The sequence below is a fragment of the Rhyacophila brunnea genome, unplaced genomic scaffold, assembly GCF_057557595.1.
Source record: "Rhyacophila brunnea isolate RB1 unplaced genomic scaffold, BYU_Rbru_1.0 scaffold_1, whole genome shotgun sequence".
In the NCBI taxonomy this organism is placed as follows: domain Eukaryota; kingdom Metazoa; phylum Arthropoda; class Insecta; order Trichoptera; family Rhyacophilidae; genus Rhyacophila; species Rhyacophila brunnea.
Window position 1 is genome coordinate 63,652,631 of NW_028232751.1, and position 15,751 is coordinate 63,668,381.

Sequence of the window (15,751 nt, forward strand, 5' to 3'; positions counted from 1 at the left end):
TATCCCGGTGTGTCCCCTTATCCACTTGCACCTCGGGGTGGCGCCGTCTCAGTATTGCGGACTCGCTGTGAATAGAAAAGACAATCGGATTAGTAGACAAGGGATCTCCAGTTGCTTGGATTGAGCTTTTGGAGTCCTAATAAATACAAATACTATGGTTTTCGGTGAGCTTACGTTGGATTGGATATGAGCCTGCCCACTCCAGAGCGCAATGGATGGCATAGAGTTCGGCCTGCATTACCGTACAATAGCTGGCAAGGCGGTACTTACGAGCCGCTATCTCACCGCCATTAATGTATGCCACAAACCCTGCACCAGTACCGCCATCAATTTTGCTCCCATCCGTGAAAATCGGCATGTTATTGCATTCGTTGCTTTCCAACGTTGCAGGATAAGAAACCACTTCAGAAAATAGTCTAGCCGGGTGTGGCAGCCTTCTATAGTCCACCGGTTTTTCGTAAAGCCTGTCATCAGGCAGAAAACCTGGAAGGCCCTCCTCGCCCTTTTTAGCTCTGTAAATGAGAGCGATTTGTTTTAAACGTAAATCTAGAGGCATAAGTCCTGCTAGAGCTTGCGTTGAACTGAGCGAAGCCGTTCGGTAAGCTCTGCATATTCGTATCGCTAGTGCTCGCTGAACCGTATTGAGTTTTTTTGCTATGTTTTTTCCGTTTGGCAGCTTCATACCATATGCTGGCCGCATACGTGATCATAGGCTCAATAGCACAAGTGTAGAGAATTCGAAGAGCTTCAGAAGATACACCCCATGTGGGTTTGGCCATTCTTGCTAGTTTGAGCGAAGTCACCGCTGCTCTTTTGCAGATGCTGTCCGCGTGCTTTGACCAATTTAGTTTGTCATCGATTACTACCCCCAAAAGTTTAAAATTCCTAGAAAAAGATAGAGGTTGCCCATTCATCACCAGCGAAGGCGGAGAGACGCGCCTCCTAGTAAAGAATAAGGCCTTCGTTTTCTCCGCGGAGAAAGTCAGTTTGACCTTCCTTCCCCAGGCCTCGACGCTCTCCAGCACGCTGTTAGTCATGGTTTCTAGAGAACCAAGTTCTTTGGATTCCATAATCAGCAGTACATCATCAGCAAAGGCCTGTGCGTGTACACTATCAGGAAACGCATAGAGAGAAGATCGTCGAGAACTATGTTCCACAGTACAGGGCCGCAAGACGAACCTTGTATGCATCCCTTTGATGTCTCTTTGGTAGCAGATGCTCCAGCATATTCGACGAAGACTTCTCAGTCGGATAGATAGTTTTTGATGAGCCTGAAAATGTTAGCGGGACAATTTTTAGATTTCAACTGTTGAAGAAGATATGGCCACCATGCGTTGTCAAACGCGCCTTTGATATCAAAAGATACCGCCACTACGAGCTGACCATCGCGGTTAGCCCCCCTGATTCTATCAATTGCTGCATGAAGCGCGTCTTCAGTACTCTTTTGAGCGGTGAAACCGTACTGGTATTCGCTGAGCAGATGTTTAGTCTGAAGTTTCCAGGAAACTCGATTAATAAATAATTTTTCGAGTACTTTACCGAACACGGGCAGCAATCCGATGGGCCGATTTGACGAGACGTTAGCGTAGTCGTCCTTTCCCGGGTTGGGAATGACCACCACTCTAGCTACCTTCCAGATTTTTGGAAAATGACCAATTCGCAAACAAGCATTATAAATAGCGACAACTATGCTAGGAACAGTTAAGAATGAATTGAGACAGATATCCGCCGTGAAGCTGTCGTGTCCCGGAGCTTTAGCTGGATTGAACAGCCTCATTGTTCTTTCGACCTCCTCGAGAGTGAAGTTCTCGTCGTCATCTTCCTCTGAAGGAATCGAGGCGGCATTTCGGATCAATGTCTGTTGCTCCGTTTCGTTTGTAATAATGTCTTCTGGAAAAAAATACGCAAGAAGAGCCTCTGCAGATTCGAGAGCCGAAGAGGTCATGCGACCGTTGATTGTCAGAGTTTCAGGGGGTTTGAACGCCTTACTTTTGAGCAATCTCTGAAGACTAGACCATACATTCTCTTTTCCCTGAGCCGAGCAATGGCTCTTCCAGCTTTCTAATTTCGCTTCCGCAATCGCAGTTTCATACTTATTCTTTTCGGCTTCAAAAATCTGTTGAGTTAACGGCCGTCGAATCACGCCTGAATTTCAAAATTTTGTCCTTGCTACTCTAAAAGCCGTCTTCAGTGTATCCAGTTTCGGACTCCACCATGGATTACTTTTTCTTTGGAATCCTTCGCCCGAAGAGCGCACCATCGTGCTCTCGCATGCCGACTCGTTCGCTAATGACCATTCTTTGACAATGTTTTCGAGCTCATGTGCGTCTGTGACGCTATCCAAACTATCTACAGTGATACCGCGATCCTGAATCTGGGAAATAAGTGCAAGCCCAAAATCTATCCAGTTAGCCTTGGACGTCTTAAACAAACCTGGTCGCTGTTGATTGACATTTGAAGTTTTGTCTGCAGCGTAGCTATCTGCGGCCTGTAATGAAAAAACAATCGCATTGTGGTCGGATCCCAACGCTGCATCACGACTAACTTAATAATTTTCAACTCTGGTGAGCAGAGCGTTGGAACACGCAGTAATATCAATATAGCTTTCCAGCTTACGAGTTCCTCTGATCGTTTCAAACGTTGGGACATTACCCTCGTTTAATACGTTTAGGTCGTGCTGTGCTAAAAAATCTGACACGGCTGTGCCTCTGCTATCAGTACGTCGACTGCCCCACCAGATGCTCTTTTCGTTTACGTCGCCTCCGAGTAACAGCCTGTAACCCTTTGAAGTGTTCATTAGCCTGCTCATGCTGGTCAGCGATTCATCGATGTGCACCGAAGGCGCACAGTACAGTGATCCGACCGTAGCGTTTCTCCTAAGTACCTAGTCGAGTTCTACAACAGTGCAACTATATGAGCTAAACTCGGAAAGTAAAATGCAGTAAGTTAGAGATGACGTTCGACGCACAAGAATAGCTGCCTTCACTGGATACAGACTGCTCGGCTTCTGAAAAATGATACCTGAAAAAAGCAACGAACGGATTTGACCCGTGTTGCCAGTGTACGGTTCCTGGATTAAAGCCAGGTCCACGTTATTAGATTCCATATACCTGATGAAAGAGACTGTGGCGACCACGCACCGTGCAAGATTCGCTTGTGCAACTTTTAGGTGTATAGCCATTATTGGTTTCCGAAGTCAGTTGCGGAAGTAGACTTGGCTTCTTGTTGGCGGTGCAATATGCATGCGCGCGATAGAGGGCTGTGACCCGTCGGAGCCGTCAGATGGAGCCGCCTATTTTTCCGGACGCAGTTGACGCATGTCAACTTTCCCTTTTTGGGACATTCCGCAATTTTGTGGTCCCCCCCCACATCCCCGACACGCAAAAGCTTCCTTGCAAGTATGGCCAGTATGCCCATACCCCAAGCATTTCGTGCAATGCACAACACTAGAGCATGGTTGCACTCGAGCCCGCCGGAAACCAACGTTCAGGCCACTAACTTCCACCATCTGATGATACAAGGAGGACTCCACCTCGAGAATGTAATTAGATTTGCCCTGGATGCGACCTTTTGTTTTGAACACAACCCTGAAGGAATCGTTCGGTGACGTTCTGATAAAGGCATTTTCATAACTTAGTGCATTTATCAATTTTTCCCCATCAAAATTTTCCTCAATACCCTTTAGGACAACCCTCGGCCTTTTCAGTGAGTTGACCGATGCGGTGAGAACCTCCGAGATGCTGACAGCGTCCACTAGTCTCCGGGAGTCGTCCTCGCTCATGACTTTGACGATGCACTTGTCGTGAGTCGCCCTCGCCAATGACACGACAGCGATCCCTAGACCGGAGACGTCCACCGTTTCTCTGATACATTTTTCGACCTCTTCGCTCATCTTATTATTGTCTTTGCTTGTTAAAATAACAGCATGACGTGAACGAAATTTCCCCGATGCAGCTGCAGTCGAAGCCGGGAACTCCAAGACAGGTGTAACCTCAGGCTTCCCAGAAGATCGTGTAGCCCCGGAAACTTCCGCAAAGGAACGCTTTGCCGGTACGGGTCTATTTGGAATGACAGTTTCGGGTTTTGCGGAACTGGCTGAATGCGGCTGTGCTGGCCGCAGCGAAATGTTGCTAGCACCACGCGAATTTTTAGGGGTAAGGATTTGCGGTGACAGTTCACTCTCCATGTGCGCAGGTGCTTCGCTAAAGATTCTTGTGACAGGTCGGCGATCAATTGAGAGCTGCGTTGTGTGCCGCTTTCCTTGATTGAGCACATCTCTGGTCGCCTCAGCACGCGCCTTAGATTTGATGAGGGCGCTCTCAAGCTCACGTTTTTCCAGCTCTGCAGCCTGACACGCGAGCCTGATTACGCCCAGACTATTCGATATCGACTCCTTCGCTAACCGACTGACATTTTTGAGGGCTTCCAGTTCTGCGGAAGCCTTCGTGACCTCTGTCATGATAGTCACCAAAAACGTAACGGTTGTCACGGTCACTGCCGTCAGAGACGGAGGCGTCTTTTGACAAGTGGAATTAATCGTTGAGCCCTCGGCAGATTTGGCAGGCGATTTTTTACCCATTTTAGAACAAAGACGTTAGGTACCTACTTCTACCTTCTACTTACTAAATTTATTTCAAAATAAGCAATTGGATCAAATCAGTTTGGCAACGCTGCGATTTAGGGTAGGTAGACAGACGTTACTAATGCCGGCGCTCCATTGGCACGCAAGTCAGACGATTTACAGTCTTCGGACTTTTTTTTCGCGTGGAGCACCCCAGGTCTGCGGACTTTTTAATCCGCAGACCAGGCTCGTTGGATTTCAAACATGTTTGATATTTTACTCGCCGAGCCGCTGAAATTCGTACGTTCACCACGCTTTACCGTCACATTATTTATATCTATGCCGACGGACGACAGCGCCATATATTAGTCTATGAGCGCCATCATTATTTTACTGTCATTCAAAGTGTTCGGACATCGAAAACAACAATGGTAGATCTACGAGTGCATTCGAAAAGTTTCTTGGAAGATTTTATTAGTTGTTTTAAAGACAACCCGTCGTTGTGGAAGACGACCAGCCCACTATACAAGAATCGTGATGCCAAGTCCTTGGCGTATGCGGAACTTTTGGAAATATTAATCAAAGTGGAGCCGCAGGCAACGGTCAACGATGTCAAAAAGAAAATACAGACATTGAGGTCGGGTTACAGAAAGGAGAGAAATAAAGTAAGGACATCATATCGAAGCGGAGCCGGCACAGACGCAGTATATCTACCCAAACTGTGGTACTATAAAAATTTGGAGTTCTTGAACGACCAAATGGAAGGTACGTGGGAATGCTTTAAAGCTATTTATTATACACGTGCAGATTATGAAATTGTCGTAGCTCTGAAAGTGACATCGCATTAGATTAGCTACTATTAAGCAATTAAAACATACAGCTATGAATCATTTCTAGTCACAATAAAATTACTTATTCTTTGCTGAGGTAGGTAATAAATAATAATAATATATAGGTACGAGGGAATGCTTTAAAGCTATTTATTATACACGTGCAGACTATGACATTGTCGTAGCTCTGAAAGTGACATCGCATTAGATTAGCAACTATTAAGCAATTAAAACATACAGCTATGAATCATTTCTAGTCACAATAAAATTACTTATTCTTTGCTGAGGTAGGTAAGAAATAATAATATATAGGTACGATCATGGCGGTGGAAGCGCGGCTTATTGAGTCGTGGTCGGGTCCCAGGTTCAAATCCTGGGTCTGACAAGTACACATTGAATTTCAATTTGTGTATGAGTCAGAGTATGGACCTAATATGTTGAGCAAGTGGCTGACATCCATTTCTCGTAAAAACAAAATCTGTCAATACAAACCTCCACTCCGTGGAGGTCCATATTATGATCGGACATGGTCGAAAGAAGAAGAAAAGAAATGATCATAAAATCAAAAATCGCTCGAGTTAGGTTCCTTCAGAGACAATCAATAAATCGTCAATCATCAATCAAAATTAATGGTACAGTTTGGTTATGAGGAATACAGCGGAAAACACATTTTGAAAATACCCGATATACTGGATTACACCAATTATACCAATATCAATATTAACCGTATGAAGGAATGGGTACTTAGGGGAGAGATAATAAAAAACAAGTTTGAGTATTATGTTGTATTTTAACAATTTACATTTTGTTTTACAGAATCGAGCTCAATATCCAGCATGGTGGACGATTTGGAAAACATGTCTCCTGATGAGAGTTACTCCAACTCGTTAAACAACGAAGATTGTATTGAGGTAAAACATTTTAACTAAATTGTTACATTGGTTTAATTTATCTATTGCTTATCATACTTTCTTGCCATGTGACAGCCCCGGTAGTATTAAAATATTTTTCGAAATCTCCTCGCGCTTTCTTAGCATTGGCGGAATCTAGCAGCTAAAATGCCAAAAACATTTTCTATAATTCGCCTGGCTCTGCATGTCCGATAATTATATATTCTTTTACTGTGATTTAATTGCCTTTGTGAATACGGCTTTATGAAATCGTTACGTAATGCAAAGGCTTCATCGCCAATATAAACAAATGGCAGTGCATCAGAATTAGCAGTAGGTTTTTTTGGTGCAGGTATTTTTAATCTGCCTTCGTCTAAACGTTTGAAAAAATCAGATTTTCTCAGTACGCCTCCATCAGAAATACGTCCATTTGTTCCAATATCAACATAAATAAATTCATAATTAGCATTTGCAATCGCCATCAAAACAATGCTGTGGAAATGTTTGTAATTATAAAAGTGGGAGCCGGTGCCTGCAGGTGGCACGATTGCAATGTGTTTCCCATCAACTGCACCCAGGCAATTTGGAAATTGCCATTTACTATTAAATTCTTCTGCAATCGTCTCCATTTCTTCGTGCGTATCAGGGAACTGCAACAAAAAATAATCAACATTTTATTTACAGATAGAATATTCGCCTTCAACATCCACGTTGTCGACTACTCCAAGGTCGAATCTCAATACAGCACCAGAACCCCCATCGTTCAAACGAAAAAAATCGAATGATAGCGCCAACAAAGTGTTAGAATTAATCACCGACAAACTAAGCAAGACTGAAGATGAATTTGATGTTTTTGGCAAAATGATGGCCATGAAACTACGATCGATGTCACAGGGACAAAGATTGCTGGCCGAGAAGCTGATGCATGAAGTTGCCTTTATGGGACAAAGTGACAAAATAATGCCAGCAACTACTGTTCATACTCAACCAGTTTATCGTATATTAAGCAAAAATGTACAAAAGCCGGTATAATAAATTAATGTTTTTTGTATGAATAAATATCTTGTAAAAATATTTGTTTTTTTGTTTGTTTTTATGCCTATAAACCTTAGCTTAAGCGATACAACAAATGGTAAGTATTTGAGCTATGTTAGCAAACCTATATTATTATGTGGCCTCATTTAGAAATCAAATTCCATGCTTGCTTTTCGAAGAATATGACTAGTATTACAATACATTCAACAGGAATAATTAAGCAGCTTGCTTACAGCCTATATGGAGAGTCCTGGCTAGGTACAGCATTCTAATGGTCTATTGAATATTTAGCATGTCAACGATGGCCTTATTTGTGACTATATATATACCTATCTCAAATGCATCTTGTCTGCCATTCTTATGATGTTGCCGTCTATGATTTATATAGGTAAAACAATCCACTAAACGTTCACTTTATAAGACCAACCAATGTCTACTTGTTAATGATATATTTGTAAATTTGCCCAACTTTATTAGATGACGTATAATATAATACACACCTTGAAATATTCTCCTTTCAAAACGTCAATGATGACTTGGCAAGTTTCGGGAATTATCTTGCCCAGAGTTTGTCTTCCAATCGCAGTTCTATAATGCAAGTCAGTGAATGTTCCGCCGGCAGCCAAAAATCGCAGGGTTGCACATAATCTATCATGAGGAGAAATAGCTTCCCTCATCATAGTATTTTTTTTTTTAATAAATGGGGAGACCAAATTATACAGTTCTGTGTATACATCCTCCGACATTCGCAAATAATTGCGGAAATCGCTCGGTTGCAAACGCAATTCTCGTATTAAATTTGTGTGGGATAATGTCGTTCGTTTCCTTATCCAATGTTTCACCCAGTATTTGTGTACCCTTTGCTTCGTTATTACATTATCTGCCACCCAATAACCCAAAAAACATAAAACGTCGGTATCATTTAACGCCATCACGATTTAACTGTCAGATATACGTATATTATCTATGCTGTCAAAGTCGACTGTTTTACTCGTCAAATTAATTATATACTCGTTTCGTTGAACGTCTGTTGGCCAGTAGCAGAACGTAGAAAAATCTGAAGACTTATTGTCGTCGGACTTTTGGCTCGCCAATGGAGCGCTGGCATAAAAGTTATTAGAGCATACGTTGGTAGGTACTATTAATTATTACAAGTTACTAGTATTGCTAACTCAATTCCCTCAGAACATCACAATGGCAATAATTGTCGTAGACAATAAGTACCACCAAACAGATATGTTTTGAAATGAAGAATATAAAACCAATTTGTTTCAGGATATTGTTATTATATAGGTAAAAAAAGGTTGATTGAAGGGCTGAAGTTCTGAGAATTTTTGTGAATAGATTAATTTTTTGAAGGCTGCGAGGTTGTTCAGTTGACGGTTAGTTTTGTAGGTAGGTATGTATGGAATAATTATTTATCGGGCGGTCGGATCGTGCTTTCTAGAATTAAATTGATAAGTATATGGTTATATATTATATAAATAAAGTAAAGGCTGATGCTATGTTTGAAGGGGCTTTAAGTTACATTATAGTGTTGGATATTTTGTGACCTACCTACTGAAAACCTGTGGTACAGGACTAGGTATGTACCTACTGAATTAATTTATTTTAAAATTTAATTTGGATTGAATTTATATTTGAGAGGGCTAGGCGAGTGCTGTTTAGTATAAAGTTCTGATAACGAGTTATAGTTTTAGAAAATTATGCTGATGGAGCTCAATAATTCATAGTACCTATACTGATTGCAATGGAATTATTTAAGAGCGAATTGGTAATAGAATAGAGTAGAATTTACCGTTTGCGTACGGATAATATTCTTACTGTGATAGCTATGTGCGGGCGGTAGGTATGGTATTCTATCAAGGTAACGTATTGTATGCTATCGGTAATGAGTTGGACTTGCTTCGTTTTTAATTATTTTTTCAAGTTAGGTCAAGTAAGTGGTTTTACAGAGATAATTAGTATACTAATTGTAATGAAATGATTTTAGTGAGATAAATTGAGACTGTAATTTATGAACTTTAGGTATTAAATAGTGATTAATTTAAGGTAATGGTTCTATGATGCAATTTTATTGTTTGTTAGATTACTTAGCTTTCGATCCCGTGCATCCTGGGAGGCGATCTCTGGAGACTCCGCGAGAACTGGAGCAATTTACACGGGCAAGCCGGAAATTATAGAACGCTCTGTCATATATTGCTTACACGATGAGCGCGTCTCCTTATTTCAGACCTAACCGGGAGCCGCTCCTGGGCTCGCAGCAATCTCGCGAGAACGTTCTTCAGGATGCACGGTATTCGCGGCAATATAAATGAAGCGAAAGCCGAACACAAAAGTCGAATATTTTAAAACAAACTTTTCAACTCAGAGCGAGGCGGCTGGATTCAAATGGTTATCGGCTAGAGAGCAAATTCAGGTAGAGAAATAAAATTCGGGTCGGAGCGATTTGCGAATACGTGTGTACGGTCCGAGCGCTAGGAAGCAAGTCCATTGCGCTTACCTTACGCAACCGGTCATACTGCTTCATTCGTGAATCGCCCTCCTGGACGATCGAGCGTTGACAATCTCCAGTTGCTTTGACAGAGCGTTCTTAAATCTCCTGGTGCACAGTTCAGCCATCTCAATTTCAGCCGTGCAGGTCTTCTATTGCCCTCGGGGGTTCATACATAACCCGCCATGCTGGTATATCCTCCGGCATTGTGCGGAATGTCTTACATATATATATCTTTTCTTCTTATGTCAGAATCCGGTTGGCTTGAAGAACAGACTAGCCAGGTTTAAATTCGGATGAGGCATCCTCAGAATGTGGCCTGGTATTCAAAGCTCAGTATACAGTTACTCTGAGCCTTAGTAAAGTGCCTAAGTCTAAGACGTTGACAACATGGCACAGAAATGTACAAATGGACGTGAAATCAGTAAGGTGAGTCGGGGTAAGTGTGACTTTGGGGTAAGTGTAGCTACTAAGATATCTCAGTATCTACTACAAATTGGATGATGCCATCTATGGAAAGGTGATAGCAAAATCACCGATTTATAAAAATAATCAGAAATGGTGTCGATACCATGTTTTTTGAGGTGACTACATGGAATTTTGTCCAGACAACATTTTGAAGTCGACGAGTGAGATGGTAGCTGTTACTAAAATATTTTTTTAAACATGGAAATCTACACATTGTGGTTGTAAAAATTGGTGAGTATATGTGTTTTGATACGCTGCTTCACGTGGTGCTATCGTTTTACTGAATTATAAGCATTTGAAACCTTTAATCGAGTAGACACACTTCCCCCACGAAAGTAAACACGTGGGGTAAGTGTGCCTTTGTATTGTGTCACACTTCCCCCATATATTTTGTATGAATTTGCAAAGTCAATATTTTAACTAGTGATGGGACATGACGCATTATTTATATCGATCGAAGTATCGAAGATCGAACATGTTCGTAATTGAAATAGAATGTTTATATGAATGCGAATGAAAAATAATGTCCCAATAGAAAAGAAAATAAAGCCATTGCAAGACAAAACTAACATGCAGAAGAAGGTATTGAAACCGATAAAGGTACACCAAAACAAAAAAAAACACGAACCCATGTCATCAGAAGAAGATTTGTCATGGACATCAAGTGACGAAAGCGAAGATAATATGCAAGACTATATTAATAATTTGCTCGGCGATGAGGAAAACGATCCTTCAATTAATTGTCTGATCAGTTTGATGATACTGCAGTTGCATCTAATTCAGAAATGTTAGAGATTGGAAAGTGGATTGTAGTACAATTTGCTACAAAAAAAACTGTGAAACATTTTGTCGGAGTTATAATAAAACTTGAGCAAGATGACAGAATTCTGACAAAGTTTGCTCGAAAACTTAAGACGATTAAAAAAGAAAACGAAATTATGTTTTCATTTCCAAGAGTAGAAGACATTTACGAAGTAAAACAAGAGGATGTCATCTGCATATCGCCTCAACCATCAACTGGACGAAGAGGCGAAATAATTTTCAAAACAAAAATCTCTGGTTACAATATTCAGTAGGTACCTAGTCATGCAATTTCAAATATTGCAATTCGAAATAATTAAGTTAGAATAATAATAGTTTTGTGAGTAAGCACTTAACTTGAATTGTAAGTACAGTAAAAACGAAAGAATGATTCGAGAATGAGACCCAAAACGTTACTAGAGTTTTAATGTTTTTGTGTATTAATTATTATTTTTTTCTTTTATATCTTACTCTCTATTTGTATCCACATTTTATGTTTGCTGATTGTTATTTAAATTTGTAATAATACGAAAATAATCATGTTAGGTGTAATAAATTTCATCAACTGTTTGTTAATGCTCACTGTTTCGAGCTAAAAAATAATATTTTACCCTGTTAATTCTTGGTGAAGCTATTATAACATTTCAAATTTTAAAAATGTGTAACCTATTTGTAAATAATCAGAACTGGTTTCGTTAATTGAGCATTTTCAACGAAAATGTATTAAATATCTTCCAGTTTTTTTATAATAAACACCTACTGATCTATTTTATTATTTGTAATATTTTCCATTATACTTACATATTATGTATATGTATACGGTAATAAAATGTATGTCGCAAACATAATTATATTGTTAAATTTAGTAAATACTTCGACTTACATTTATTTTTTCTCCAAGAAAAATAACCACAGAACGCCTTTTGCTATTTCCTCGTGCGTCATTGCTACAATGCAAATTTCATAACACTCTAAAATCATACATGTTAATTTCAAAAGCCCTTAAAATGGTAGGTTAGTTTCAAAGTCCCCTAAAATAAAAATCATTCGATTTTTAATTTATTCTCTTAGTAAAATAATATGTAAAAAGTGAGTAAAATATATTAAATAGGTATAATACTCTTTATAATGTATAAATCAAATAATAAATACCTACATAGTGTTTACGTATTCAATAGATATGCCCTTTTCTCATTTTTATCAAAACTATCTAAAATCGTTTCATGTCGTGTCATGTAAGTACTGACTATTTTTAGGGTTACTCTGCATTCCTGTATTGTATACTTTGTATTTGTGCTCTTTCGAGACAAATAAAATTATAAGTCAATCTTCAAAAGCCTTTGATTCATTTACCTACCACTCCTGTTGCTGAGATAACCACATTAAATAATTAAGTACCTACCTAATAAAAAACGTAATTTTTGTTTCGGGACATCACTAGCTCTACATACATTAGTATGACACACTTACCCCAAAAAAAATGATATACTTAGATCATTTTTGTTGAAAATCTATACAAAATCTTTAATTTAAGAGTCAATATCCATTAAATGATATATTACCTTTCTATGCATGTAATACGTTATGGTTTTGAAGAACTTTTGGAACAATGGTGAATTTAGTTACACTTACCCCAATGATCGTGTTGATCACGATATTTTATAACAAAAGCTTTGTACATTTGGCGCGTCATATAGTATAATGTGTTTTTTTGCTTCTTATTTGAAAAATCTTCGTCAATTTGTTGATTACCATGGGAATGAATAGCGGATTTTTAGAACAAAATCTGGTGTTCCTCAAGGTTCAAATCTTGGCCCAATTTTGTTTTTAATATTTTTTGATGATAATTATTGTCAAAGTTATAACCAATTCTTCTTGTTTGCTATTCGCAGATGATCTTAAACTTTTTCGAACTATTGAAACCCCACTATGCTGTGCGATCATGCAGTCTGACCTAGATGCTATCTCGCAATGGTCTATATTGAATAAACTTGAATTCGCTACCTCCAAATGTAATATTATTTCATTCAGTCGTTCAAGGCACACCTTATTATTCCCATACACATTGTCTGGTACAATAATGAGTAGGGTAACGGAGATAAAAGATTTGGGTGTATTGTATGATGCAAAGTTCACTTTCAATCAGCATATTCTTAACATCAGTACTAGATCTAGCAAAATGCTTGGTTTTGTTATAAGGGTTTCAAAATCATTCGAAAACGTCCGAGTGCTACGTACATTATACGTATCATTTGTGTTGAGTATTATTGAATATGCCAGCATAATTTGGAGTCCTAATAGGTCCATCCACATAATTAAGTTGGATCGAGTCCACAATAGATTTCTTAGATTTCTCTACTTAAGAACATACGGGTTCTTTCCTTATGATAATGACAATAAAATAAATTTCCCGACTCGTTTTCTTCTGGGTATGCTATCAATGAAATCCCTGTCTACCCGAAGAGTGATTGTTCTTTTAAAGCATTTCTTTTTACTTCTTCGTGGGTTCATTTACAATCCGCATATACTGGCAAATATTAATTTTCATGTTCCCACTAATATCACTCGTAGCTCCACAGACTTCAAGATACTTTGTCACAGGACAGATGTTATGTTGCATGATGCTGTGTATCGTGCAATTAGCTTATTTGATGGCACCATAAAGGTTGATTTGTTTTTTGTTAACTATATAATGTTTGTGGACGTATTAAATAGGTTAAATTTATAATTGTATATATTATCATATTTCTTTAATATTTACACATGCTCTCTTTGCCACTTTCTTGTTATATTAGTTGTTATTAAGATATTTTTATATATTTGTATTTATTATGTATTATGGCGCATTGGCCAATAGCGGTTATGCCGTAATACTCTTTTTATAAATAAATAAATAAATATCGTTGAGCGATCCAACGAAGTCATTCAGAAATACACACCTTCTGGAAGACATTGCCTATTTTATGAAACAGGTGAAAGACATCTCATTGCATTCATTAACCGTCATAATTGACGATACGAATCTAAAAGCGCTTCTTGTATTATTTAAATGCTGTCACAAAATTGCGTTTGAATGGGTACCTAATTACTCGAACACAGTACCTATCAAAACTTACACACGTTCAGTAAGTAACTTCGAAAGCAAAGCAGAATAAAAAACGAAAACAAAACGCGACCTTGGAACATGTGACATTTGTCGAGGACGCGATTGGCAGCGTTGTTATGACGTATGAATGAATACTCAGCGCTTAGATACACGATACACGTAAACAATCCAAGAATCCATATAATGCCCAATAATGCCAATTCTCTCCACCATGGCGCCACTTCCTGGGGAGATAAATGTTAAATTTAATTGGCTCAACTTTTAATATTACAACGTAATTAATAATGACGTAAAGTATATTAAAAAATTAAGAAAAATATGTTCATAAGATCACCGATCTTGCTTGATACATTTGTTCATTTTTATTTTTCGTATGTTTGTTAATTTTGTTTCAAGAAACTACTTGAACAATACAATAGCTCTGGCAGTATTGCGCTTATATGTATTTGGCCATTTTTTTTCTAGTTTGTCGCTTTGTCTTTGAAATAAAAAAATATATTTTATTTTTCCCATTGAAGTTAGATAGGTTTTGATCGATTAAAATATGTTTAAAGCTTTAATTTGATAATGAATTTATATGCCTCTCTCTCTATGGCTCTTAGTTATATGTATGACATGTTTTCCAGTGTTCAATTATTGGAAAGAACTTTTCTAAATTTGAATTAGAGAAAATTGAATCCCTTGCCAGATTGCTACACATAATATAATAGCTGGTACTGGTTGATTAAATCAAACGAGTTATTTATTAGAATTTTTATTTATTGCAAATTTAAATTCAGAAAAAACATAAGTATAAACAATTTAAGCAGATGATTAATCTGAACCAAAAAAAATAATACTTATGTACTTTTTTATCACAAAACTTTAATAAACAATTTAAATTCAAAAAAACATAAACAATTTAAACAAATGAATAATTTGTACTAAAAAAATAATACGTTTTATGTACTTATGCAGAAATTTTACAATGACTAACTACTTAGGCACTTTTACAAATCACAGGTAAGTTTCAAATATCACAATCAAAATTTAATCATAAACAATATTAACAAAGGAATAGTATAAACTATTTAAACTCAGTTCATAACCAAAACGAAAAATGTACTCTTCCAGGATCATTGACTCACAAACAAAAAAAAAACATAAGAGGCCATAAATCATGGAATGAAAAAGAAATGGCTAAAACTCATTTTTTACTGGTCACAACTACAGTATGTAAGAAAGAAGTCTTTGTGAATCGGATAATGTTAGAGTAAGCTATACATTAAATCATAGATCTTGCAAAAATGCAATGAATTTAGAATGAAAAGAATATAAAAAATAAGTGTTTAACATTACAAAATGGACTTGAGAGCGGCTTTCATTTTAATTATTGCAGACATTGTAATCTGTCAAAATATTGCTGAATAAAAAGGATGTTTATATAGCTGATCTAAGAATGCAAAATTTATTAAATACTCGTTTAAATATCATGATTTAGCATTCACAAGAATTAGTATTGTATATTACAAAATCAAATAATGTGACTCAGTACAAACTTTATAAAATAAAGTTACACTTAAAAAA

At 37.9% G+C, this 15,751-nt stretch overlaps 1 protein-coding gene across 1 annotated transcript; it reads left to right on the plus strand.

Annotated features, from left to right (window-relative positions):
• Positions 1–4,743: 4,743 nt before the first annotated feature.
• On the plus strand, positions 4,744–6,667 carry LOC147080081 (uncharacterized). Its single transcript, XM_085958343.1, has 2 exons — positions 4,744–5,326; positions 6,208–6,667. The coding sequence occupies exons 1-2, from the start codon at positions 4,990–4,992 to the stop codon at positions 6,318–6,320; spliced, it is 450 nt and encodes a 149-aa protein (XP_085814469.1). The 5' UTR covers positions 4,744–4,989; the 3' UTR covers positions 6,321–6,667.
• Positions 6,668–15,751: the final 9,084 nt, after the last annotated feature.

What these genes read in the sequence shown, in the direction of transcription:
- LOC147080081 (XM_085958343.1), top strand. Translation starts at nt 4,990, where the DNA reads ATGGTAGATCTACGAGTGCATTCGAAAAGTTTCTTGGAAGATTTTATT. An exon ending in CTTGAACGACCAAATGGAAG is followed by an intron (nt 5,327 to 6,207) that starts GTACGTGGGAAT and finishes TTTGTTTTACAG; the next exon opens with AATCGAGCTCAATATCCAGC.